Source organism: Taudactylus pleione, unplaced genomic scaffold (genome assembly GCF_031769625.1).
Source record: "Taudactylus pleione unplaced genomic scaffold, aTauple2 ptg000309l, whole genome shotgun sequence".
Classification (NCBI taxonomy): Eukaryota; Metazoa; Chordata; class Amphibia; order Anura; family Myobatrachidae; genus Taudactylus; species Taudactylus pleione.
Genome location: NW_028284710.1, coordinates 5,464,532 through 5,489,547, shown reverse-complemented (window position 1 = coordinate 5,489,547; position 25,016 = coordinate 5,464,532). Strand labels below are relative to the sequence as shown.

Here is a 25,016-nt window from a genome sequence, read left to right as displayed (position 1 = left end):
TCCTGCTCACGACGGATGCCAGTCTCCGGGGTTGGGGGGCAGTGACCGGCTCATTGTCGCTTCAGGGTCGTTGGTCTGCGGAAGCAGCACTTCTCCCCATCAACATCCTGGAACTGCGGGCAGTATACAGGGCCCTGCAGTCGTCCGGCCCCGCTCTTCACGGAAGGGCGGTTTAGGTGCAGTCCGACAACGCCACCACGGTGGCATATATCAACCACCAAGGAGGAACTCGCAGTCGTGCAGCGATGTCGGAGGTGTCTCGCATCCTTGCTTGGGCGGAGTGCCACATTCCAGCGATCTCGGCGGTCTCCATCCCCGGAGTCCTCAATTGGGAGGTGGACTTCCTAAGCCGTCACGACATGCATCCCGGGGAATGGTCGCTTCACCCAGAGGTGTTTCAGCTACTCGTGGACAGATGGGGGCTGCCGGAGCTGGACTTGATGGCCTCCCGTCACAATCACCAGTTGCCCGTTTACGGGTCAAGGACAGGAGACGCAGGCGCATGTCTGGTAGACGCGCTGTCGGTGAAATGGACGTTTCACCTGGCGTATCTGTTTCCTCCGATATCCCTACTTCCTCGGGTCTTGCGGAAATTCAAGCAGTACGGCGGCACGCTCGTGCTGGTGGCTCCGGCGTGGCCCAGACGTCCTTGGTACTCCGATCTGAGGAGCCTCTCCATCGACGCTCCGTACCTTCTTCCTCAGCGTCGGGACCTGTTGTCTCAAGGGCCCTGCCTTTACCCGGATCTGGGTCGGCTGTCTTTGACGGCGTGGCTCTTGAGACAGCCATCTTGAGGTCTCGGGGCTTCTCCAGTTCGGTTATTGGTACCATGCTCAGGGCACGCAAGCCTGCTTCCGCATGGATTTACCACAGGGTGTGGCGCACTTACTTTCAGTGATGTGAGTCCAGAAGCTATGATCCTCAGGTGTTCCGAGTTTCTAGAATCTTGGAATTTCTTCAATCAGGTTTGGACCTCGGCTTACGCCTTGCCTCTCTGAAGGTTCATGTGTCCGCTTTGTCCGTGTGGTTCCAACGATGGATTGCTACACTGCAAGATGTTCACACCTTTTTCCAAGGTGTTCTCAGGATCCAGCCTCCTGTGGCTCCTTGGGACTTGGCGGTGGTGCTACGGGTCCTGCAGGGTCCTCCTTTTGAGCCTCTGGAGTCAGTGGAACTCAAGTGGCTGACGTTTAAGACCGTTTTTCTCCTGGCGATTGCTTCTGCCAGGAGGGTGTCAGAATTGGGGGCGCTTTCCTGTCGGCCTACTTTTCTGATTTTTCACCAGGACAGAGTGGTGCTCCGCACTCGTCCTGAGTTTTTGCCTAAAGTGGTCTCAAAGTTCCACATCAATCAGGAACTTGTTGTGCCAGCTTTTCAGTCACCTGATCTTTCAGCTGGTGAGGCTTCCTTAGATGTAGTCCGGGTGCTTAGAATCTATGTGGACCAGACTGCTTCGGTTGGGAAGTCTGATTCATTGTTTGTCCTCTTTGGTTTTCACAAGAGGGGTTGGCCTGCCAACAAACTAACGTTAACCCGTTGGCTTTTTTCCGTTATTTGTGAGGCTTATACACAGGAGGGTTTGCCTGTGCCAGCCTCTGTTAAAGCTCATTCCACTCGTTCTGTGGGTCCCTCTTGGGCTGCTAGACGTGGCGCCTCTGCTGTTCAGCTGTGTAAGGCGTCCACTTGGTCTTCAATTCAGACGTTTTTGAGGTTTTATGCGTTTGACACCTTCGCCTCTCAGGATGCATCCTTTGGGCGCCGGGTTCTCCTTTCAGCACAGGAGCATCCCCGTCCTTAGTTGAACTGCTTTGGGACATCCCCAAGGTCAACCCTGTGGACCCCCTATGGACCCTGAAGTAGAAAACAAGAGCTATGGTAAGAACTTACCTTTGTTATCTCTGTTTCTACGAAGTCCATAGGGTCCACAGGGCGTCCGCCCTGACGCACCTGGCTTCATATGGGCTGTGGTCACCGGTTTTCCGTCTCCCATTTCTGTGAGTATGGTTTCTTGTGTGTTCCAGTCTTCCTTCTCTCTGTTTAGTCTCCTCCTCCGGCCTTGGCTGCTTACCAACTGAGGTGCCTGTGGCTCGGGGGCGGGGTATAGAGGAGGATGGACCCAAGTGCATCCTGGGAGCAGCAAAGCTTTAACTGCGTGGTGCCTGTGGATCCAGATCCAGCTGTACCCCAAGGTCAACCCTGTGGACCCTATGAACTTCGTAGAGACAGAGATAACAAAGGTAAGTTCTTACCATATCTCTTGTTTTATCCTTAAGTTTAATTTTAAAATTGACTGGCAACAATTATTGTAGCCTTGGACTGTCAGACAGTGAGGTTAGGATATTTGGCCTTGAACAGCAGCCCGTGTCCACTGTGTTGGACACATTTACATATAACGTGCACTGCCTGCAGATGAACTGACATCTGCCTGATGTATATTTGTTAGCAATTGATGTGTGTTAGCTGTATCCATATAAGTCGTATATAGGACACTACATTTGGAAATCCTTCTTCTGTGGTATTATGACTGCATATGCAACTATGATTATATAGCTTATATCCCATCTCCTGTAATGTTTTGTACTCCAAGGGGGTTATGTAATAGGTGTCGATTTCATGGAGCTGTCTGTTTTTAATGTGAGATTGGAGCTAAATTTAAAGACGCACTCCGTTATATGGCAGAATCAGCCTTATAACAGATTGCTTTAAATTTAGCCGCAATCTCACAAAAAAACAGCCGGCTCCATGAAATAGACATCTATTACATAGTATTAATTCTAGCACCCTGCACCTGTCACAACCCGTGCAGCTCCTCTTTCCTGCCTGGGGTGTCACTCTCTGCTTTGGTGCTAGCACCCCGCTCAGCTGATGCAAAAAAGATATACAGACTAGAGTTTGCTAGAAGCACCAGAGCAGGGAGCGACATCCCAAGCAGGAAAGAGGAACTACACGGGTTGTGACAGATGCAGGGTGCTAGAATGAACACTAATAATCCGCTAAGTCTTCTGAGCTTTTTATCAAGCTTTGTTTGCACTGTTTCTGATAACAGCGCTATGAGGAAAAATCAAAGACAATACTTAATGTAAAATGTAAAAGGTGTACTTTAATCCTTACTGCACAAAAAAAGACATACATTTATATATAAAAGATACACTGATCGCATAGCAGACGTCATTGACCCCCAAATACATGCTGTAGTTGGACCAATTTCTGTGGTTGTGTAGATGTTAATTCCTGGATATATCTTAATATAATTGGCAGCTGCCACCATTTTTAGGGAGAACTGTCCAGTTATTATGGTATATTACCAGACCATGCCTGTGAATCTGGGGTTCTTTTGCAGATCCTAGTCCATGCAGAGTAGTTGTCCCCACCATTATATTATGTTAAGTGTTGGTGCTCCCAGAGGTAGTTATAGATGGTTATTCCAGGTGAATTAAATGATAACTTCACAAAAAATCCATGACCAGGCCACCGCCGATTGGTGTCTGAATATTGTGGTCAAATAGTCCCACCTAACATGTTTCGCTGACATAACATGCAGCTTTATCAAAAGTGATTAACTTGATATGCGACACTTGTATATCTGTGTGACTGAGTCTGTTAATGAAACGCTACGGAACTTGGCGTTGGTTAAAAGCCGCTCCATCCATAGCACTTTGTATAACGATTCAGACTCTGGCACACAGAGATATATAAGTGTCACATATAAAATTAATCAGCACAGTCTGCTGGTGCAGCCTAGTCGTCACTAAGATGCATTTGTGGGCAAAAAAGATACTTGGCGCTAGCAGAGCGGCACGTAACCTGGCGTACCAAGAGGGGCTTTTTGACATTACTGAAGAAACAATGTTAGAAGATACATCTGTAACAACATTTGGAAAAACTCCTATTTTTATAGTGTTTATATATTTAACCTCATTCACACTGTTACTATTTCCTTTTGAATTCTTACCTAAATGAACAAGTTTTGTTCTGCCCTTACAGTTCAGAAATGATGGGGAATGCAGAACTAATTCCTGAAGTAGATGTGAAGTCAATGAGTCCACTTCTCTCCCAAAAAGTAGTGGACCAGCTTCTTCATATGTATATGGCAACTCTCCAAGTAAGTAATGCTACCTGTAGAAGAGCTTTCATGTCTTTCCCATTACCTAATGTTAATATATGGGCAGTTGTCAGAGGCATTTGATTGTTAGCCAACTATTTTTATTGGTCGTCATTCATTTAAGGCTGTACACGATACACGATGCAATATAGCAGCCGATCCAACAGATTGGTATGATATCGCTGCTGTATCGTACCGTGTGTGAGCATGATATCGGCCAGTGGACACTCCCGTGGAGCCTTCCATCGCACCTCCAGATCTTACTGCGTGTTCACTTGATCTGGGGATGCGATGTAGGATCCCATGCAGTGCTATGCGGGTGGGGGTGCTGGCATATCGGGCGGTCGGCCACCCGATCGCTCCGTGTGTGGGGACCGCCCGATATGTCTGTTGTCGGATCGCATGTCACATAGCAAGGTGCATATCGCACTGTGTATGGGTAGCTTTACAGTAGCTACTCACTGTCTTGTAGTAAATTCTGGCGTGTTAGGTTGTGTTAGGGATGATATTTAATTTTAAGCTGCTACAAATATTACTTTTGCCTTATTTCATTTTTTTAATTTCTTTAGTCCAATATCATTGCTTGGCTGAGAAAAGCATTAGAGACAGACAAAAAGGATTGGAATAAAAACTCAGAGCCTGAAGCGGATCAGGATGGGTACTACCAGACCACACTACCATCTATTGTTTTCCAGGTAACTGATGTTGGTCATTTTGTCTGTGTCATAGAGATGGATTAATGAGGGAGTGAGCTGGTAATCATTGAAGTAAGCTAAGCAGTGCAATGGGGTTTCAAGCAACCTCCAGGACAATTAACAAAGCAGAAAACTGACCATGATTAACAGGTGAAAGCCCATGTTTTATTGAGCAGCTGTCTGTCATCAGGGTATTATTTTTCATGCAGGAAAAAAAGGCCAATATGTGCTGCAATAAACCTGACTATTCACTTCCTAAAGCATGTTTGTAGTAGCCACCACTATGCAATGGTAAAGGCCCAGCAAAGACTAGAGCTTCTGCAGTTATGCTTATATAAACCCCTCTGCTCTCACTAACTGTCTGATTCGTTACGGATCGTTATTGCAGCTCCATAATCGCATGCAGATCCACTGCTAAAATATGGTAATGTTTGCAATCGTAATGCCGTCGCAACCTAACATAAGGACACCCACATCCGAAATACTTAACAAAACAGCGAAACCATCGGTAACATCGAGTACCATTGCAGCATCACGCACAGTTGCACAAGGTCTGACCATACTAAGACAGGCATTCATTGAGAAAGCCCAAGATACAGCCCAAGCGCTGAGGGGTTGATATTTACTGAACAGATTCAATGTGGTTGTGTGGGGTAGTCAGTCCCACTCAATAAAAAGTACATGAAAGATAAAGCAACCACAGATTCTGTTAGTATAATTAAAAATCACTCAAACCAGTAGCAACAATGTATATAATAAATGAATTATATCTTTATTAAGACAAAGCAGCCAATGCTTATAAATTCAATAAGAGCAATAAAACACACATGTAAATAATGAAATTGCATGTAAATAATGGTTCCTAAAATGTATGAATATAGAGTCCCAGACTTTTGAACAACATTTGGTGAAACCCTCTGAAGAATTCCTCCATACACAAATATATTTTTTGAACTGATGTTGATTAGTTCATCATCCGGTATAAAAGTTACAAAGTAATAAATGGGTGTCGATATTACCTTCCGTATAGTTGGATCAGACCCAGATCTGGGTATATGACCACAATGTGGATGATGGTTACCGTGGCTGAAGATGGCAGACCTCCCGATCTCGACCCAGCTGACGATGGAGATGCAGAGGGGAGTGGGTGGTCGCTCTAGTGCTCCAGGTCCGGCACAGGAGGGGCAAAACAATGTACTCCGTGCTCTATGAGTGAATGGGTCGTCTGACCAAGATGCACGTGCTCTACCCGGCCAGCGGGTGAAAAGGTGAAAAAGGCGTCAGAAGGACGTTGAAACGCGTTGGTGCTTGATTTTGCTACATCTACCCGGTTTTTGATTCCTGGAGTCTCATCACTGGCTCTCTCTGCACGTCTACACACCGTGCCTGGCAAGCTTCAAGCCATTCTATCAGCTTGCAGTGGAATATCCTCCATACCCATCCGGGACGCAGAGCCCTCTGTTCCTTTCCCCCTGACACGGAGCCTCAGAGCGGCGTCATTCAATTCTTCCCAAGTCTCCCCGCTGGCCGGGTAGAGCACGTGCATCTTGGTCAGACGACCCATTCACTCATAGAGCACGGAGTACATTGTTTTGCCCCTCCTGTGCCGGACCTGGAGCACTAGAGCGACCACCCACTCCCCTCTGCATCTCCATCGTCAGCTGGGTCGAGATCGGTAGGTCTGCCATCTTCAGCCACGGTAACCATCATCCACATTGTGGTCATGTACCCAGATCTGGGTCTGATCCAACTATACGGAAGGTAATATCGACACCCATTTATTACTTTGTAACTTTTATACCGGATGATGAACTAATCAACATCAGTTAAAAAAATATATTTGTGTATGGAGGAATTCTTCAGAGGGTTTCACCAAATGTTGTTCAAAAGTCTGGGACTCTATATTCATACATTTTAGGAACCATTATTTACATGCAATTTCATTATTTACATGTGTGTTTTATTGCTCTTATTGAATTTATAAGCATTGGCTGCTTTGTCTTAATAAAGATATAATTCATTTATTATATACATTGTTGCTACTGGTTTGAGTGATTTTTAATTATACTAACAGAATCTGTGGTTGCTTTATCTTTCATTCATTGAGAAAGCCCCATGCATGGCAAAATGTACGTCTGACCCTTCTTGGAGGGACATAGGCACTGCCGTGACCCTCCTCAGTCTGTCACCCGGCAATCAGCGTCTTTCAAGGTACTATTTTCTTTTTACAGGCACTGGTCTGGTTTTCATTCTCCTGACTCAGCCTGCGCTGCACATGCAACAGGCAGCCTGAGAACAAAGAACTTGACATTTGATAACAAGCAATATCACAATAAAGTAATATGAATGAGAGCGCTACAGTATAATCAATATTTATTAAAGCATTTATTACGTTAAACAGCAATTAGCAATAATAAAAACAATAAAGTGCATAAAGCCTATACCAGCTATACAAGAAAGAAAAAAAGAGTCTTTTTAAAGGAAAAAATCATCCATAATCAGTTCAATGAACAATTATATTCCCAGTTAAATGGCACAGTGATGATTTATTTGTAAATCCAGGTATCTAGCAATTTAATTAGGAATCCTGAAAATTAAGTTCTTAACGTGTTTCTCCGTTCTTGTAATTATAACGGTTTCATCAACGGTACCTTCTGATGAAACCGAAACGCTTTAAGGACTCGGATATACTAGCTATTATTTTCCCTGTGCATCAGTTGATGAAGTTTGAGGCTGACTCCATTTACATCGACATCAAATATTGAGACCGCGGCACAAGTGGCACTGCATCTCACAGCTGAACCTGGGAGCTTGAGACGGGTGATCCTATACACTAAAACCGGACAGAGACTGTGAGTACGCCGGCAAGTGAGTGCTGATAAGCGGAATCTCCTGCAATACATGCCCTGGAGGCACTGTCATCATGAGTTGCATTTAGCCTGTTTCTCTGCCTAGTCGGCGAGCGGGCGGCAGTCAGCAGAACTTAATTTTCAGGATTCCTAATTAAATTGCTAGATACCTGGATTTACAAATAAATCATCACTGTGCCATTTAACTGGGAATATAATTGTTCATTGAACTGATTATGGATGATTTTTTCCTTTAAAAATACTTTTTTTTTTTTTTTTTTCTTTCTTGTATACAGTAGCTGGTATAGATCATATATCTCTTGATATTTTTATATGATTGAGCCTTATAGGCTTTATGCACTTTATTGTTTTTATTATTGCTAATTGCTGTTTAGAGTAATAAATGCTTTAATAAATATTGATTATACTGTAGCGCTCTCATTCATATTACTTTATTGTGATCTTGCTTGTTATTTCTGTTTGTGGAGTGTCCCCAAACGCTCCTTCTTGAGAGCTGCTGAATCAGCTGTTTGTAATTAATTTTATTAAAGTGCGCCTGATATATGATCCTTTGGAGCATATATAGAGTTTTTTAACTTGACATTTGCCCTGTACACTGCCTCTTTTCTGGGGGTGGGGACTGGACATAGGCTTGCTCACCTAGAGTTCACTGTGCATAGCACACACCTTGGGTAGTGGCAGCCTTACCCAGCTCTCCTCCCTTCCCCCCTTGTCCTGTCACTACCTTTCTGACACTCTCATTGACCCTCGGAATCAACACCTCCTGTCTGCAATACCTGGTAACAGACGGACGTGTGCAGGACGGCCCAACAGCAGATGCCGGTATCTTACTTACCTCCTTATACTCCATACAGGTTCCCTTACGCATCATCCACTGTATTAGACATGTGATGTGCAGCAGCCACCTTCTCCAGTGAGGCTAATAGGAGTTAACTCTTTTTTCTATTTATTTTCTTCCACAAGAATATCTGATCACACTGATCTCTGTCTAAGATACACGCTTCTCATTTACTGGTCAGTCAGCTCTCTTCTTCAAGCCCTAAACTCATGTATATACAATGGTACTTTGTTTGGACTACTCACAATATTATGTAACCTGTATGTTGTGCATTTAAACTATGACCTATTGTATTTTTACAGTGTCTTTAGTATGAAGATGATTATTTTGTCTTAAGCTGTATCTAAATTCACTAAAGCCGCTAGTAGCAAAATTTTTGCTTTTTACTAGTATTTTGAGCCTGAAGCTGATTACTTTGTCTGAAGCCGCATTTACATTCCAGATTCATGGTTTATTTAATATATCGCCGTGGTGACTGCTGTTAATTTATTATTCAGAATCAGTTCTTATCACATTGTATGTTATTATACTATATATTATCGCCAGGGGATGGTGGTGGAGTATCACACCACTGTCTAATGATTGGATCATATCTAATACTGTATATCCACACCATTTTTATTGACTATTCCTGATTTGAATTTTTGTGAGATAATCCTCTTAAAACATAATACCTGACTTTGATTTTGACCCAGATGGTGTCATTCTATGTTTGTATGTTGTGTTAGTTTCATATTATACAGGTTGAGTCTCCCATATCCAAATATTCCGAAATACGGAATAATTTTGGCATGACTGAGATAATGAAACCTTTGATTTTTGATGGGTCAGTGTACACAAACTTTGTCTAAGGCACATATTATTAATATTGTATAACATTACCTCATGCTGTGTGTATAAGGTGTATATGAAACATAAATGAAGTTAATTTCTGTACACAAACTTGGCTTGAGCCACAAAATTGTTGAAAATATTGTATGAAATTACCTGCAGGCTGTGTATAAGGTGTTTCTACATCAGGGTCCATAGGGTATCCACAGGATACCTCGGGGTATAGGTGATGACGTCAGGCATCGGGCACCATAGAGTTAAGTTTTCAGCCTCCCAGGATGCACTAGGGTCCCCCTCCTATACCCCGCCCCCGAGCCAAGGCATCTCAGTTTCGTTTGGTGTCCGGCCGAAGTCGGATGCACCTGTTAGAGGGGGGCTAAGAAGAGCCCCTGAAGTTTTCTTCAATGCAGCTGTGGCTGCACATCTGGAAGTACAGCATGGACAGTAGTGCTGACGTCCATGCTGTCTTCCCTACACCCCCGCCGGTACCGATCCGGGGATGCTGGTAAGCATCTGGGGTCACAGCTAGTGGTGACCCCAGATGTTTGGGACCATGGCCGGATCCAAGGGGGCAGCAGGTAAGCAGCGGGGTCCCGCGGTGGGACCCTGCTGAAACATGGTCCAGAGTCCCCAGGCAGGGGGCTCCCTGGGGACTGGCTGCAGCGTGGAGCCAGGTACCTAACCTGCGCTTCCACCACCCCCCTGGGACAGCGGACCGCGGCTGAGCGGTAGCGCTGCGGCATCCCAGGGGTCAATTGCATGCCAGGGAAGCGCGCCTTCCCTGTAGACAGCCGGCGCCTCCCCCGCTGCACACAGCCCTCTCTGCACTGTGCTGACTGGCCCTGTGGCAGCGCTCCTCCCCCAGGCCGGCCTCTATGCTCCTCGGTGGCCATCTTTCAAGACGCATGGCGAACGCTGCTGGAAGCTTTGGAGCGGTGGCATCGCGGTCTGGGTCCCCCGGCATACCTCTCCTCCGTTGGGTTCATGTCTGTGTATGCAGAGCTGTGTCCTACCAGGCTCTGTGTCTACGTAGTTGAGTATCAGCGCTGATAGTGCAGGAATTGATTTTCTTTGCATTGTATGTGACTTGTATGTGACTTCTGCTAACGCTGCTGCCTGTACTTTCATTTTCTACTGTCAGCCTTTTCACTGTCCCTGATCTTTTTCTGCTAAAGCCCTTGCGGTGCGGTGATTGCAGGGTGGTCTCACACTATACTAACAAGTATCAGTGAGAGGGGACACATACTTACCATCATGTCTGAGAGTGACTTTCCTCTCCAGCTTTTGTGTACTACGTGTAAGGTACCAATAGCGGAGGGGGAGGGTAGCGCGGAGGGGCTATGTCGGCAGTGTTATTTATTGGCGCGGCCAATTACTGTCACGGCCCCGGCACAGGAGCCGTCCTGGGCTTGTTTCACCAAATCGCTTACAACCCTCGTGGGCCAGTTAGCTCCGCAGCCTGCGTTCCCACAGATGGGATTGTCCCAGCAGTCAGTGGTGTCGTCACCCATGCAGGGTTTCCCGAGACAATTGATGGTACCGCAAAGTCTCCCTATTTCCCCTCCCCAGGTCTCTCAGGAGCCTGCGTGGGTTAATTCTCTGTCGGACGTGTTACAAGGGGAGTCTGTGTTGAGGCCACATAAGCGCCCATGGCGTGTCTGTCCGCTCCTTATGATGATGGGGAGATTCTGGATCTTTCTGACCAGGAACCTCTCCGTACTAAAGAATCGAATGCTAGGTCCAAGGTGTATATTCCTGGACTTATTCGGGCGGTCCGCACAGCTTTAGTGATTGAGGGTGAAGATCCTCCGGTGTCCAAGTCTAAATATGCCACAGTGTTTCCTCTTTCGGGTCAGTTAGTGGACCATTTAGAGGAGGCGTGGAAACATCCTGGCAAACGGTATCAGCCTCAGAGACGCTTGACGGTGGCTTATCCGTTTGCGGATAATAATTTTTCTAAGTGGGAATCCCCTCCACAGGTGGATTCTCATGTGACACGCCTAGTCCGTAGTGCCACATTGCCTATGCCCTCCATGTCTTCCCTGAAGGATGCTACGGACCGTAAGGTGATCTGCCTAAAGTCCGTTTATTCCCTTGCGGGGGGGGCAGCTAGGCCGGCTATGGCCATTTGTTGGGTAGCCAGAGCTATGGAGCGCTGGGCTGATAGTTTGGTGGCGTCTTTCGATTCCGACTGTTCGGCTGAACAGATCGAGTTGATAGGCAATCTCCGGGATTCGGCCACTTATATCAATGAAGTGGCCTTGGATATCAGTACCCTGGCGCCTCGGATTTCTTCGGCAGCTGTAGCTGCTCGTCGCACCTTATGTTTGCGATCTTGGAAGGCGGACGCTGATTCCAAAAAGGGCTTGAAAGCTTTGCCTTTTAATGGAGAAGTCCTATTTGGTCCGGACCTGGACAAAATTGTAGCCACGCTGGCGGCTGCCAAATCTGCATGTCTCCCGTCTGCTGCAGTTCCTTCCAGTTCAGGTACGTCGTCCTTATAGGGCCAGGGTAGGCCTAAAGCATAGTCCTTTCCCCGACAGGCTGGCCCCAAAAAATCGGCCAAGCCCCGGAAGCAGGCCTGAAGTACCAGACGTCCGGCCCCTAAGCCAGATGACAAGCCTGCGGCCTGATGGTCCGGGCCTCCCTTTGGGGGATCCCAAAGTGGGAGGCCGCCTGCTGCAGTTCGCCCAGTGTTGGTCGGTTACCACGACAGACACTTGGGTTCTCGAGGTGGTTTCTCACTGGTACGCCCTCTCCTTTCGGCACAGGCCTCAGTCTCGATTCTTCACCACGGGTCTTCCATCAGACGGAACAAAGCCTTGGAACTGCGGAAGGTTTTGCACACTATGCTCCAGGCTGGAGTTATAGTGCCTGTTCCATTCTCCCAGAAGGGCCAGGGTTTCTATTCCAATCTGTTTTTGGTGCAGAAACCCAATGGGTCGTATCGTCCGATCCTCAACCTCAAAGCACTCAACAAGTCTTTGCGGGTGCCGAGGTTTCGGATGGAGACCCTACGGTCCATCATTCTGGCGCTGGAACCAGGGGATTATATGGTGTGTTGGACATACAGGACGCTTACCTGCATGTCCCTATTCTTTTACGCCATCAACCGTTCCTCAGGTTTGCAATCCGCAACGACCACTTTCAGTTCCGGGCGTTACCTTTTGGGCTGGCAAAAGCACCACGTGTTTTCACCAAGGTGATGGCGGTCATGGCGGCTTCCCTGCGGCTGCAGGGAGTCCGCATGTTACCGTACTTGGACGACCTTCTGTTGGTGGCAGGATCTCCAGAGATCCTTCTACGCCACTTGGACCTGACCATTGCGGTACTGCAACGGCACGGCTGGTTGATAAACTGGCAGAAGTCCACCCTGATCCCGTCTCAGCAGATTCTGCACCTTGGAGCCTTATTGGACTCCGGACAGCAAAGATCTTTGTGACGGGGGAAAAGATCTCTGCCTTGCAGTTGAGGGTGCGCAGTTGTCTGCAGAATCGCCGGGTGTCTCTGCACTCGGCGATGAGGTTACTGTGCTCCATGGTGTCTGTATTCGACATGGTGGAATATGCCCAGTTTCACTCCCGACCTCTGCAGCAATTGATCCTGTCCAAATGGAATGGACTGCCTCCGAGTCTAAAATCCCAGATGATGGTGCTCACTCCGGAGGTTCGCCTGTCCCTAGCCTGGTGGTTGCAGACGACCCATCTCAACAGGGGTCATCCGTTCTGGGTGGCGAATTGTGTCCTGTTGACAACGGACGCTAGTCTTCGGGGCTGAGGAGCAGTCACGGGTCCACACTTGTTCCAGGGCAGGTGGACTCGGGCGGAAACAGAGCTTCCAATAAACATCTTGGAGCTCCGCGCGGTGTTCAATGCTCTCCAGCAGGCACATTGGGTTCTCCAAGGTCACCCAGTGCAGGTCCAGTCGGACAACGCTACCACCGTGGCCTACATAAATCGGCAATGAGGAACCCGAAGTCGGGCGGCTCTCGTAGAGGTGTCCCGAATCCTGGTTTGGGCGGAGCGCAATCTCCCGGCCATATCAGCAGTATTCATCCCGGGAGTTCTAAACTGGGAGGCGGATTTTCTTAGTCGCTAGGACGTTCATCCAGGGGAATGGTCTCTGCACCAGACCGTCTTTCAACTGCTGGTGGACAGGTGGGGTCTTCCAGAGATCGACCTCATGGCGTCACGGCACAACAACAAGTTGCCGGTGTACGGGTCTCGCACAAGAGACGAAAAGGCGTCTCTGGTGGATGCTCTGTCCATCCGGTGGACGTTCCGGTTTGCTTATCTGTTTCCTCCGTTTTCCCTTCTTCCTCGGGTAATCCGGAAATTCAAACAGGAAGGAGGGACGCTCCTGTTGATAGCTCCCGCGTGGCCCCGGAGGCACTGGTTCTCAGACCTCCAGGGACTGTCCGTGGACATTCCTCTGCTGTTGCCGTTACGCCCGGACCTCCTGTCACAGGGTCCTTGTCTTTGTCTTCACCCGGACCTGACTCTGCTCTCTTTGACGGCATGGCTGTTGAGACGGCCATGTTAAGGTCCAGGGGGTTTTCTAGCTCTGTAGTGCAAACTATGCTAAGAGCTCGGAAACCATCTTCTGCATGGATATTCCATCGTGTGTGGCATACGTTCTTCCAGTGGTGTCGGCCGAGAGGTTATGCTCCTCTGGAGTTCCGTCTGTCTAGAGTGTTAGCTTTCCTACAGGCGGGACTGGACCATGGGCTTCGCCTTGCGTCTCTGAAGGTGCTGGTGTCTGCCCTGTCTGTCTGGTTCCATCGTAGGATTGCTGCAATCCCCGATGTGCGTACCTTTATGCAAGGTGTTCTCAGAATTCAGCCACCTTTTGTTCCACCGGTGGCGCCTTGGTATTTAGCTGTGGTCCTGAGGGCTCTCCAGGGACCGCCGTTTGAACCACTGGGCTCAGTGGACCTCAAATGGCTGACAGCTAAAACAATTTTCCTTCTGGCCATTGCTTCGGCCAGACATGTTTCTGACTTAGGGGCGCTCTCCTGTAGACCCCCTTTTCTGATTTTTCATAGGAACAGGGCGGTGCTGCGAACTCGTCCTGGTTTCCTTCCTAAAGTTTGTTTCCAGTTTTCACATCAACGAGGAAATCGTTGTGCCGGCTTTTAACTCACCTGAGCTTTTAGTGGGTGAGGCCACTTTGGACGTTGTGTGGGCCTTAAGGATTTATGTTGACCGCACTTCTTTGTTTAGGAAGTCGGACGCCTTGTTTGTCCTCTATGGCTTCCGTAAAAAGGGTTGGCCTGCTTCAAAGCAAACTTTGGCAGGCTGGATTCGTATGGCCATTTCAAAAGCTTATCTTCATGAAGGCCTTTCGGTTCCTTCATCTGAGAGGGCTCATTCCACTAGTTCTGTGGGTCCTTCGTGGGCTGCTTGACGTGGTGCCTCTGCAGTCCAGATCTGCAAGGCTGCCACATGGACCTCGGTCCATACCTTTGTGAGGTATTACGCGTTTGACACCTTTGCCTCTCAGGATTCTTCCTTCGGGCGGCGGATTCTCCTTTCAGCACAGGAGCGTCCCCACCCTTAAAGGATACTGCTTTGGGACATCCCCAAGGTATCCTGTGGATACCCTATGGACCCTGATGTAGAAAATATGAGATATGGTAAGAACTTACCCATGTTATCTCTATTTCTACGAAGTCCATGGGTTCCACAGGACTCCCGCCCTGTCGCACCTGTGCTGCAGATGGGCTTTATTCTGGTCACCGGTTTTTCCGTCTCCCTCTGGTGAGAATGTGATTCTTGTGTGTGTCCAGATCTTTTTTCTCTCTCTTCCTTCTCCTCCTCCGGCCTATGGCTTGGTACGTAACTGAGATGTCTTGGCTCGGGGGCATGGTATAGGAGGGGGACCCTAGTGCATCCTGGGAGGCTGAAAACTTAACTCTATGGTGCCCGATGCCTGACGTCATCACCTATACCCCGAGGTATCCTGTGGAACCCTATGGACTTCGTAGAAATAGAGATAACAAGGGTAAGTTCTTACCATATCTCATATTATATAACACATAAATGCATTCTGTGTGTATATTGGGTCCTATTCCCAAGATATTTCATTATGATATGCAAATATTCCAAAATACGGAATATTCCGTTATCCATAATACCCCTGGTCCCAAGCATTTTGGATATGGTAGACTCAACCTGTATGTGAGTACGTCTGCTCCTTATCACTCTTTTGAATATTTAATAAAAGTAAAGTTTTAATTAAATCATACTTATTTATGAATCAATCTTATTTATGATGGATTAATGCCCCAACAAAGAGAGTACTGCCTTTCTTCTCCTCTTCCCTCGAATACTCTACTTACTCTCATGGGAGCAACTCTGTGAACTTCTTTATTTTCCTTTGTCATATATTACTTACCACTGTAATCTATCCATCATTTCCGAATATTTAATATTTCTTTGTACGAGGTCATATAGCCAGTGCGCCAGTCATATCCCATCCCTTCCATGGGATGCAGTCAGGAAGCCGACGGTCGAAATGCCGACCGCCGGCATCCCGGCAAGGTACTAATGACAGGCATCGAAATCATGACACCTGTCATTAGACCTACGCCGACAGCCCGACGCCCGGCATACCGAACGAAGGGAGGGTTAGGTTTAGGCTAGGGGAAGGTGGGGTTATGGTTAGGCACCCACCTGGATAGGGGGTAAGGTTACCGGTACTTGCCTCAATTAGCGATCGGGATCTTCATCCCTGTTGGGCTTCCGCTGATTGCCCTTCCATCCCCCCACATTTCTACTTAGAAATTGCTAAGCTCGTTGCACGCAGTCAGTACACAAGCTGCGTAAGCCATTGCAGTGGCTAATTTATGCACACCCCTGTAACGGTGTTCAAACACAGAAACGTCTGCGTTTCGCCGCCCCCAAATGGTCACTTCCTGTCAATCGCTCTGCGTAGTCACTGTGATCGCAGAGAGACCTTCACGCACGCTCGTTGAGATGCATGTGCAGAACGCAACAATCTGCCGACTACGTGCGTAATCGCTGTTGCGATCGGTAATGAATCAGACCCGAAGGACATAAATATATAAATCTGTTTGTGGCCACGTGATATTTAGAATCTTTGCATTTTGAACATGGACAGCTGCAGTACTCTTGAACAGAAACGTATATTAGTACTACCGAAGAATGTGCAATCTCCATTTATTGATCATTTGGATAATATGAATTTCATGCTAAATTGCTAATGTTAATGTCAAAAAAATTCTGCACACACTGTATATATTCATCATTAAAGTAATACATGGACATTTGCCTTTTATTTTTTTTCTTCTCTTTGCACATCTGTGTTAAATATATTCTGGAACCACAAAGAACATAATGGCTTCACTAAAAGTGCAACTGATTTACCCTTCTGTCTGCATAGTCGCAGCATTTGCACTGGATGCAAGCTTTCGATTCATGATCAGTGTGCATGGTTCTACCAACAATTTTACACTTTCATGGTCTCTTACTTCATTTACATACGAGAAGCACATATCTGCCATAATGGGATCACACATTTATTTCATTTTTTGGCGTTTATTGCAGGCTACCTTACTGCAGGCACACGTCCATATATCCCAGCTACATCATTACTTTAGAAAAGCTCAACTTTTGTATAGCTGATAGTGATTATATTGTATGGTGCTCCTTGGTATTATTGGTCTGAAGCTATTTTTGTAGGAGCATATGTTCTCAATCCAAGCCTTTAAAAAATGTGTAACAGATATAGGGTTGTGAGCCCTTGGAGCAGGGGTGGCCAACCAGTCAGAGGCGAAGAGCCCAAAAATATCTGTAGGTATGTCAAAGAGCCGAGATCATGCGCATGCCGAAGGCACACGTGCAAAAAGTGGCTTGACCAGCTAGGCCACGCCCCCTGGTATGATGTTTGAAGGAGCATGTAAAAGCGCATGCACATAATCACCGTGGAGGTAACTATTAAAGAGAGAGAAAAAGCCAGAACAATATAAAAAACATTGAAAAAGCCAGATCCACATAAAATACACTGAAAAAGCCACATCCACAAACAATACATAAACCCCCCCCCAAAAAAAAACAGGATTCACATGATACAATCCAACCCCTCCATGTGTCACTCCAGCAACCCCCCATGTGCCCTCCAGCTCCCCTCCCCATCCCTTCTTGCCAGGCCCCTCCAGTCCAGCCTCCTTCCCCCACACTCCCTTCCACTCCACAGGCCACTCTAGCCCTCCCCATGTCACAAATAAAGTGAAAAAAAAAACTCCCACAGCTCTTGTTGTGACTGTCTGTGTCACATAGGTAGGCTCCGGCGTCTGCAACTGCGTCCTCCTGGTGGTTGCAGGTTCAGTCACAAGTTGAACTCCGCCTCCTTTTTGTGGTGTGACCACGTCGCCCATACAAGCCACCAGAGCGGAGCAGACTGCTGCAATAAAGCATGAGCCTCCTCTGAACAGCTGCGCACCTATCAGTGGAGGCAGTCAGTGTCAGTCAGGGGAGCCAGCTGGAGAGCCGCATCAGAATAACAGAAGAGCCACAGGTTGGCCAACGCTGCCTTGGAGCATCATGGGACTGTAGGTCCTGGCAGAGACAGAGTTCTCCTGAAACACAACAGTCCTAATATGGGGCTACCATGTTTTTGCTACTTAAAGTATAAAATATTTTGAGAATTATTTATTTATTTTTTTAAAAGGTTTGTTTATTAGATTTCTAGTATACACAACATACAGGTAATTAGAAAATAGGAAGACAAAATAAGGTAAATTGTAGTTGACCGTAAGAAAGCATAATATTATTTTGGCAGGTAGGAACTACACAATAGTTAATACTTTTAATGTACTGTGCTGTGACTGCTTGGTCTGCATGAAGGGTTAAAAGGGTTATGAAGCCACATTTCAAAATGATTAATTGGAACAGGGAACCAATATCTGTGGCCAACTAGAGAAAGAGATTTATATTATTTTGTTGTTTTTATAATTGCTGTAAATTAGCACTTTCAGTATTTGTTCTTATTTCTTTCTTTTGTACTTTTGTTGGGCTTTTCTAAAGTAATGATGTAGCTGGGATGTAAATATTGTGCTGCAAATAATTATTTATGAGAGGCTTATGTTCTATGTATACAAACAAACATTTCCTGTTTTTCATTCCAGATGTTTGAGCAAAATCTACAGGTGGCTGCACAGATTAGTGAAGATTTGAAAAAGAAGGTTTTACATTTGTGCCTGCAACAAATGATTGCTTTTCTTAACAGGTACCAAGAGGCATAATACAATGACCTCCTAAGGCAGAGGTTCTCAAAAGCGGTAGTCAAGGCTCCCCAATAGTTCAGGTTTTAGAGATATCCATGGTTGAGCACAGGTGACTTAATTAGTACCGCAGTCAATTTGATGTAACTACCTGTGCTCAACCATGGATATCTCTTAATACCTTAACTCTTGGGGAGCCTTGAGGACTGCGTTTGGGAATCTAATCCCTAAGGGACTAACACATTAGTCACTTCTGATCATTGTATTTTCTTTATAGTTTAAATTTTTTTCCTTAGATCTACTGTAGCACAAAATGCTTTTTTAGTCTATAATTTAGTAGGGTAAAGAAACACCTGTAACTATCCCTACCCCCTTCGGAATATTGCTATGTGTACACACACAGACACACACAGACAGACAGAGACACACACACACACGTACATAACATTGAAACCAGCTGCATAATATTCTGTAGATCCTACTCATGCCCCTGACTCTAACCCTCCTGGGGGGCTGCCTAACCTTAAGCCCCCCCCCCCCGGGAGCCCCAACCTAACCCCCTTCCCGCACGGCTGTCTGCGCCTGGCTTACCTTCGACTGAGATGCCGGGTGTCGGGCTCCCGGCGTAGGTAAAATGACAGGCGTCGGGATTTCAACACCTGTCATTAGACCCTTGCCGGGCTTAGACAATCGGGATGCTGACGGTCGGCATTTAGACCGTCTTGCAGTCCGACTGCATACCCTTTCATACACGTTGCAGGCACTTGCGATTGTTGATAGGGGCTAGCATAGGCAATCTGATTGGTCTACAGCTACGCAGCAAGCTGTGTTGCACTGTGTATTCTGACACATTTCTATCATAGCCAGCATTAACATTTTTCAGCATATTGTGCTACAGTAGCTCTTCTGTGTGATCAGACTAGACGTGCTAGCCTTCGCTCCCCACGCATCCATGACCCTGTTGCCGGTTCATCTGTTGTCCTTCCTTGAACGATTTTTGGTAGGTACTAGCCACTTCATACATTTCACAATACCGGTTTGGAGATGATCTGACCCCTATGTCTAGCCATCACAATTTGGCTCTTGTCAAAGTCTCTTAGATCCTTACACTTGCCCAATTTTTTTCTGCTTGCAATACATGAACTTCATGAAGTGACTGTTCATTTGCTGCCTAAAATCTAACCCCTTGACAGGTGACATTGTAACAAGATTATCAATGTTATTCACTTCACCTGTCAGTGGTTTTACTGTTTTATGGTTGATGAGTGTATTTATATAAAATGTTGTGTTGTAGAGAATCAATTGTAAGTCTGAAAAGATAATATGATTTATTTTTCTTTGTGAACAACCATTACTTTTAATCACTTAACTGGCAGACACTACGAGAGGGTGCAGGGAGGCCTGAAGGTCCCTCTGCTATTGGTTGCTGCTGAAAGATTATCTTCCCGAAGCCACCCAGTGGGTCACATTGTTTGCGTCCATGTCTGGTAACGCACAGCCATGCATGAACACAAATAATGCGACCATGCCAGGCAAGTGGTTAACTGGTAAAATGTTATTGTCATGACAAATGTAAAACCATGAGTTTTTCTTTTATTTATTTATTTATTTATTTGTATGTTTTAGTCTATTTACTATACGATGATTTTTAATCTGTAAATGTGTTCTTCTATTAGGTACAATGAGGAAGCACAGTTGTATAAAGAAGAACACTTAAAGAACCGTCAGCACCCTGCATGCTACGTCCAGTATGTGATCGCCATCATTAACAACTGCCAGACTTTTAAGTAAGGAAGTTCTACCATATGGGAAGTGTACATGTCTTAGACAGCATGAATAGAAGTTTGGATAGCGTGTAACTCTGGACTGTTTGTTCCCAACAAATAGTGTTATTTCTCAGACAGGTGGTATGAAAAATAAAAGAACCAAGAAGTGAGCGTACACTCCTCCAGGTAGATTACATCTCCGTAACATGCGAAATGGCTTTTGCAATGGGAATCTCTATACTTATACTTACACAGCCCCAGTCTGCCTGCTTTATTTGGAAAATGGTGAGAAATGATACCACAGAGTTTCTTTTATTTTAACACCATTTTCTGGAAACAGGTAATCCGCTGCACTCTATTAAAACTCCTATGATAGGCACATTTTACATAGGAAAAGTTTGTTTGTCTTTGGAGCTATTAGGGAGGCTATTTTTCTCATCCAAGCAGCAAAAGACTTGTCTTATGGACTTCAGCGCAGAAATTCAGCATTGCATACACCATCGCCTACACCACAGGTTCTCAGACTCTGTCCTCAGGACCCCAAACAGTGCATGTTTTCTAGGTCTCCTCACAGAATCACAAGTGAAATAATTATCTTCACCTGTGGATCTTTTAAAATGTGTCAGTGAGTAATAAACACACTTGTGCACCTGCTAGGTGACCTGGAAAACGTGCACTGTGTGGGGTCCTGGGGACCGAGTTTGAGAACCACTGGCCTACACCATCGCCTGTCTGCAGCTGGTCTCTCTATGCTTTTAACCTACTGGGACAATCTACTTACTGGTCAAGCGACCATCCGGGAGGCCATCTTTTTATACAAATCACCATGCACACCCTTTCTCAATTTGGTTGGATTAACAGCAGAAACAAATGCTACCTCATCTCATAATATGCTGTTCTTAGGGAGGGAGTTTGACCCTTGCATGACTGGGATATCTGTTGCTATGAACTAGCTAAACCTTCTCTGAATACAGATGTGAGCTCGTACACCAAAGCCTCAATACTCCACGAGACACAAGACGCCCCGGGATGAGGGTGCCGAGCTTTGTAGCGTAGCAACTTTTTATTTACATTTGTGTCGCAGAGACAGCAAAACACCACTCAATCTGTACCAGAGATGTCAGGCTGCGACTATAACAACAGAGATATTTGTTTTAAACCTGTAAAAAGACAACAGAACTTGGAGTGAAAAAAAGCAGCAACCACTGTATCATAACACTTCGTATACAGATTCACACACAGATGTACAAGTGTCACACAACAAATTAATCAGTGCAGTCTTGTTAAGAATCTTGTTGCATTCAATTGTTTGTGTGACTAAGACACACATTCAAGCAAAAATGATGCTTGGTGCAAGCCGAATCGCACGGGAGCTGGCGCGCTGATAAGGGCTGTTAAGCGTGACTGCAGCCATAGTGTATGAGAACACATCTGTACATCTTTTTCAGTGTGTTCTCTAACTTTATTGATGAAATGTTTCTCCAGTGGTTGGTTCAAGTGACCCTATCCCCCCCCCCCCCTACCCCCTCACTCCCAAATATAAAGTTTATGTGAATCTTTAGGACCTTCCCTTAGTTCTTGTGTTCCATCAAGTGTCTCTATTTGAACAACCTCCCTTCAGCTCCTTTCCTAAAATACAAATGATTTGGTGGCATCTTGCACTCTAGTGTTTTTGCATAATGAGTCTTGAGTTTGCTGGACAATGGAATCACATCATAAGAGATACATATGATAGCTATATAATCTGCACTAAGATCAGCACACTGTTACATTGTTGGCCTGTACTTGGAGCATAGGGAACCATATGGACCAATTCCAGTTTCCAATATGACTATACTGATTGCTTTTAAAATCTTCCTACTTACAAGTATTGAGTATATTTCTGTCTCTATCTGTTTGGAATAAACTCCTTAAGGAGTGCATTATTCAGCTCTACAGGTCTGTAAAACATCCTCATGATCTTCCACCAGGTTATCGAAGATTAACATAATGGCCTCCACTGACCCCATCATGCCCATAAGGTCCCACAGGCAGCTTCTCTTTAGGATTGGCAGCATTTTTTTCCATCCAAAAGTAACAGCTTTTGGACATCCCCTAGGTGCTGTCTGCTGTTATCCTCAATCAAATGAGTTAAATGAAATGACTGTGAAATATTCTCAGATTCCCACCATTGTTACTTTTTATGCCATGAAAGCAATGGTTATTGTTACTGTGTGTTTCACTGGTTGCTTGTTTTTTGTGTTTGCTTGTGGCTTCTCTATTATTCTGGTACTAATCTGATTTAGCTCATATATTCATAATGTGGATTGATTCTCTTAGTGGCAGGACCAAAACACATGCTACTGCTCCCCCATCCCCCCTCCTTACATGAATTAGATGGTAAAAAATTTTATGGTGAGTACAAGATATACAGTTTTTACAAATAGATGGGTTATTCACTTTTTTTTTTTTTTTTGTTATACTGGATGCAATCATTGAAAGATATGACTGTTGTTTTGTAGGGAATCCATTGTAAGCCTGAGAAGAAAATATTTAAGTGATGAGGATATCATGGCAACTGGCTCCACAAATATGGACTCCATATTAGACACCATAGCCAGTAATGGATGCAAAAGTCTACTTGATGAGGTGTTCATGGATTTAGAGGTGAGGACATGCTGCCCTAAACTTCTTCAGTTCTGTATGGCTTAGTTTACATATATTTCTTACCATGTATTGTGGCAGGGAGGCCACGGGCCAACAAGGCAGAGGTAATACTCACCACCTGGGTGTAGGGTGCTTGTTAGGTCCAGTCCAGGTCTTGCAGTGTTCTGAGGTTCACAACCAAGCGATCAGCAGCACCTGTGAGTTGGGCTTAAAGCTCTGCTGCAGAGTACTGAGTAATGTGCTTACATTAAGCAGCTTGATGTAGTCATATCAAGGTATCTTTAAATATAGTGCATAGTGATGATCATGCAGAAACATACATAAATCGAATGCTCACATTTCAGCTTACATGGGATAATTTTGGACAAGCATATAAAGGTGTCTTTTCATTTCCTGGACAGATTTCACCAAGATATGATCTCCAATATATGGGACAGAAAAAATCTCATAGTGTAGTATCTCAGATAAATATGAAGTTTAATAAAGAACAAATAAATAAAAACAGAGTGGATAACCTCCGTACCAGATGATGTAAAAGGATCTGCATATACAGGATAAGAAGATGGATGGCACCCGGGTGTTTCTTATGCCGTTAATGTAGGTGATCCTGCTGGTAAACTGGAAACTGAAGGCTTCCGTCCTGTCACTCCTCCGACATGTTTCGACACATAGGTGTCTTTCTCAAGGATGGAGTGTATTGATAAAACAGGGGGTTTAAATCCCCGCGGACCGGAAGTATTGGACCGGAAGTGCTAAACGTGTGTAAATAGAACCATAACAAAGGGGATCCTATTAGTGCCCAGAAAGGCTGACTGGAGTGCCTTCAAGCATTCATATCGCTAATCACTGACCTTTTAAAACTTGGTCCGCCTAGATGACTTGCTTCCCGTAGCACATATCTATCCGCTGCTTACCCACTCCCCCACCCACTTCCGTGGCCACCGCCCATTGTGCTTCAGTTTTTATTTTTTTTGTCTGTGGACACACAAGTGGGGGCTGGCTGTCTGGGGTCACATGTGGGTGCTGGCTGTCTGGGGACACAGAAAGTGGGGGCTGGCTGTCTGGGGTCACAAGTGGGTGCTGGCTGTCTGGGGACACAGAGTGGGGGCTGGCTGTCTTGGTACACATGTGGGTGCTGGCTGTCTGGGGACACAGAAAGTGGGGGCTGTCTGGGGACCCAAGTGGGGGCTGGCTGTCTGGGGACAGAGAAAGTGGAGGCTGGCTGTCTTGGTACACATGTGGGTGCTGGCTGTCTGGGGACACAGAAAGTGGGGGCTGGCTGACTGGGGACACAGAAGTGGGGCTGGCTGGGGAACAATGATATTTATCTTTATGGGGAGCAATGTTAATCTCTGTGGGGGAGCAATGTATTTTTTCTATTGGGGAGCAGTTTGGTTCTTTCCCTGTGGGGTGGACGACTGATGGTGTAACTTGGAAATTTTAACAGGTCTTGCCGTCCCTAATCCTATGGTTATGTTAATGTTATTTATTCATAAGGCAGTCCTTTCATTTGAGGCCACGCCTCTTATCGTGGGACCACATTTACTATCTTAAGCTTTTAATGTGGGGGGGGGGGCATTATTTTAGATATTTACACTGGGAGCTCCAGCCCTGCCACTGTGGCCGCACGCACGGGTAGGTTCTCCAGGCCAGTCCAATGTCCGGTCTGGGTGTTCCTGTTGTGTTGTGCGGCTATGCCATCATAGTTAGTGCCTACTGTATCTCGCCAATACATATATATACAGACATAGATGATAGATAGGTAGATAGATATTTATCTGTATATCCGTGTTCTCCCTACACTTAATTTCTCAGGTGTTTTGCCCAGCAAAATGCACCTGCCATCTGGCACTTTGATGTGGCCGAGAAATGGGCACTGGGAAAACACGCAAAACTTCTTATTAAGACTTATTGTCACAGTGCGGGCGGCATCAGACTGGAGGGCAGAGCAGATCCCTCTCCCAGTGTAAAAGGAAGGGTGCTTTGTTGTCGGCAGGAACAGATGCCAGAGAAGAGTGGGATTC

At 45.9% G+C, this 25,016-nt stretch overlaps 1 protein-coding gene across 1 annotated transcript in view; it reads left to right on the top strand.

Annotated features, from left to right (window-relative positions):
- The window catches only part of EXOC3 (exocyst complex component 3), a 64,679-nt gene that overhangs the window by 20,079 nt on the left and 19,584 nt on the right, over positions 1-25,016 (top strand). Inside the window, exons 5-9 of the mRNA XM_088442308.1 lie at positions 3,985-4,102; positions 4,672-4,797; positions 18,485-18,585; positions 20,257-20,367; positions 22,848-22,992. Coding sequence (XP_088298434.1) covers positions 3,985-4,102; positions 4,672-4,797; positions 18,485-18,585; positions 20,257-20,367; positions 22,848-22,992 — 601 coding nt within the window. The remainder of the gene's footprint in view (positions 1-3,984; positions 4,103-4,671; positions 4,798-18,484; positions 18,586-20,256; positions 20,368-22,847; positions 22,993-25,016) is intronic.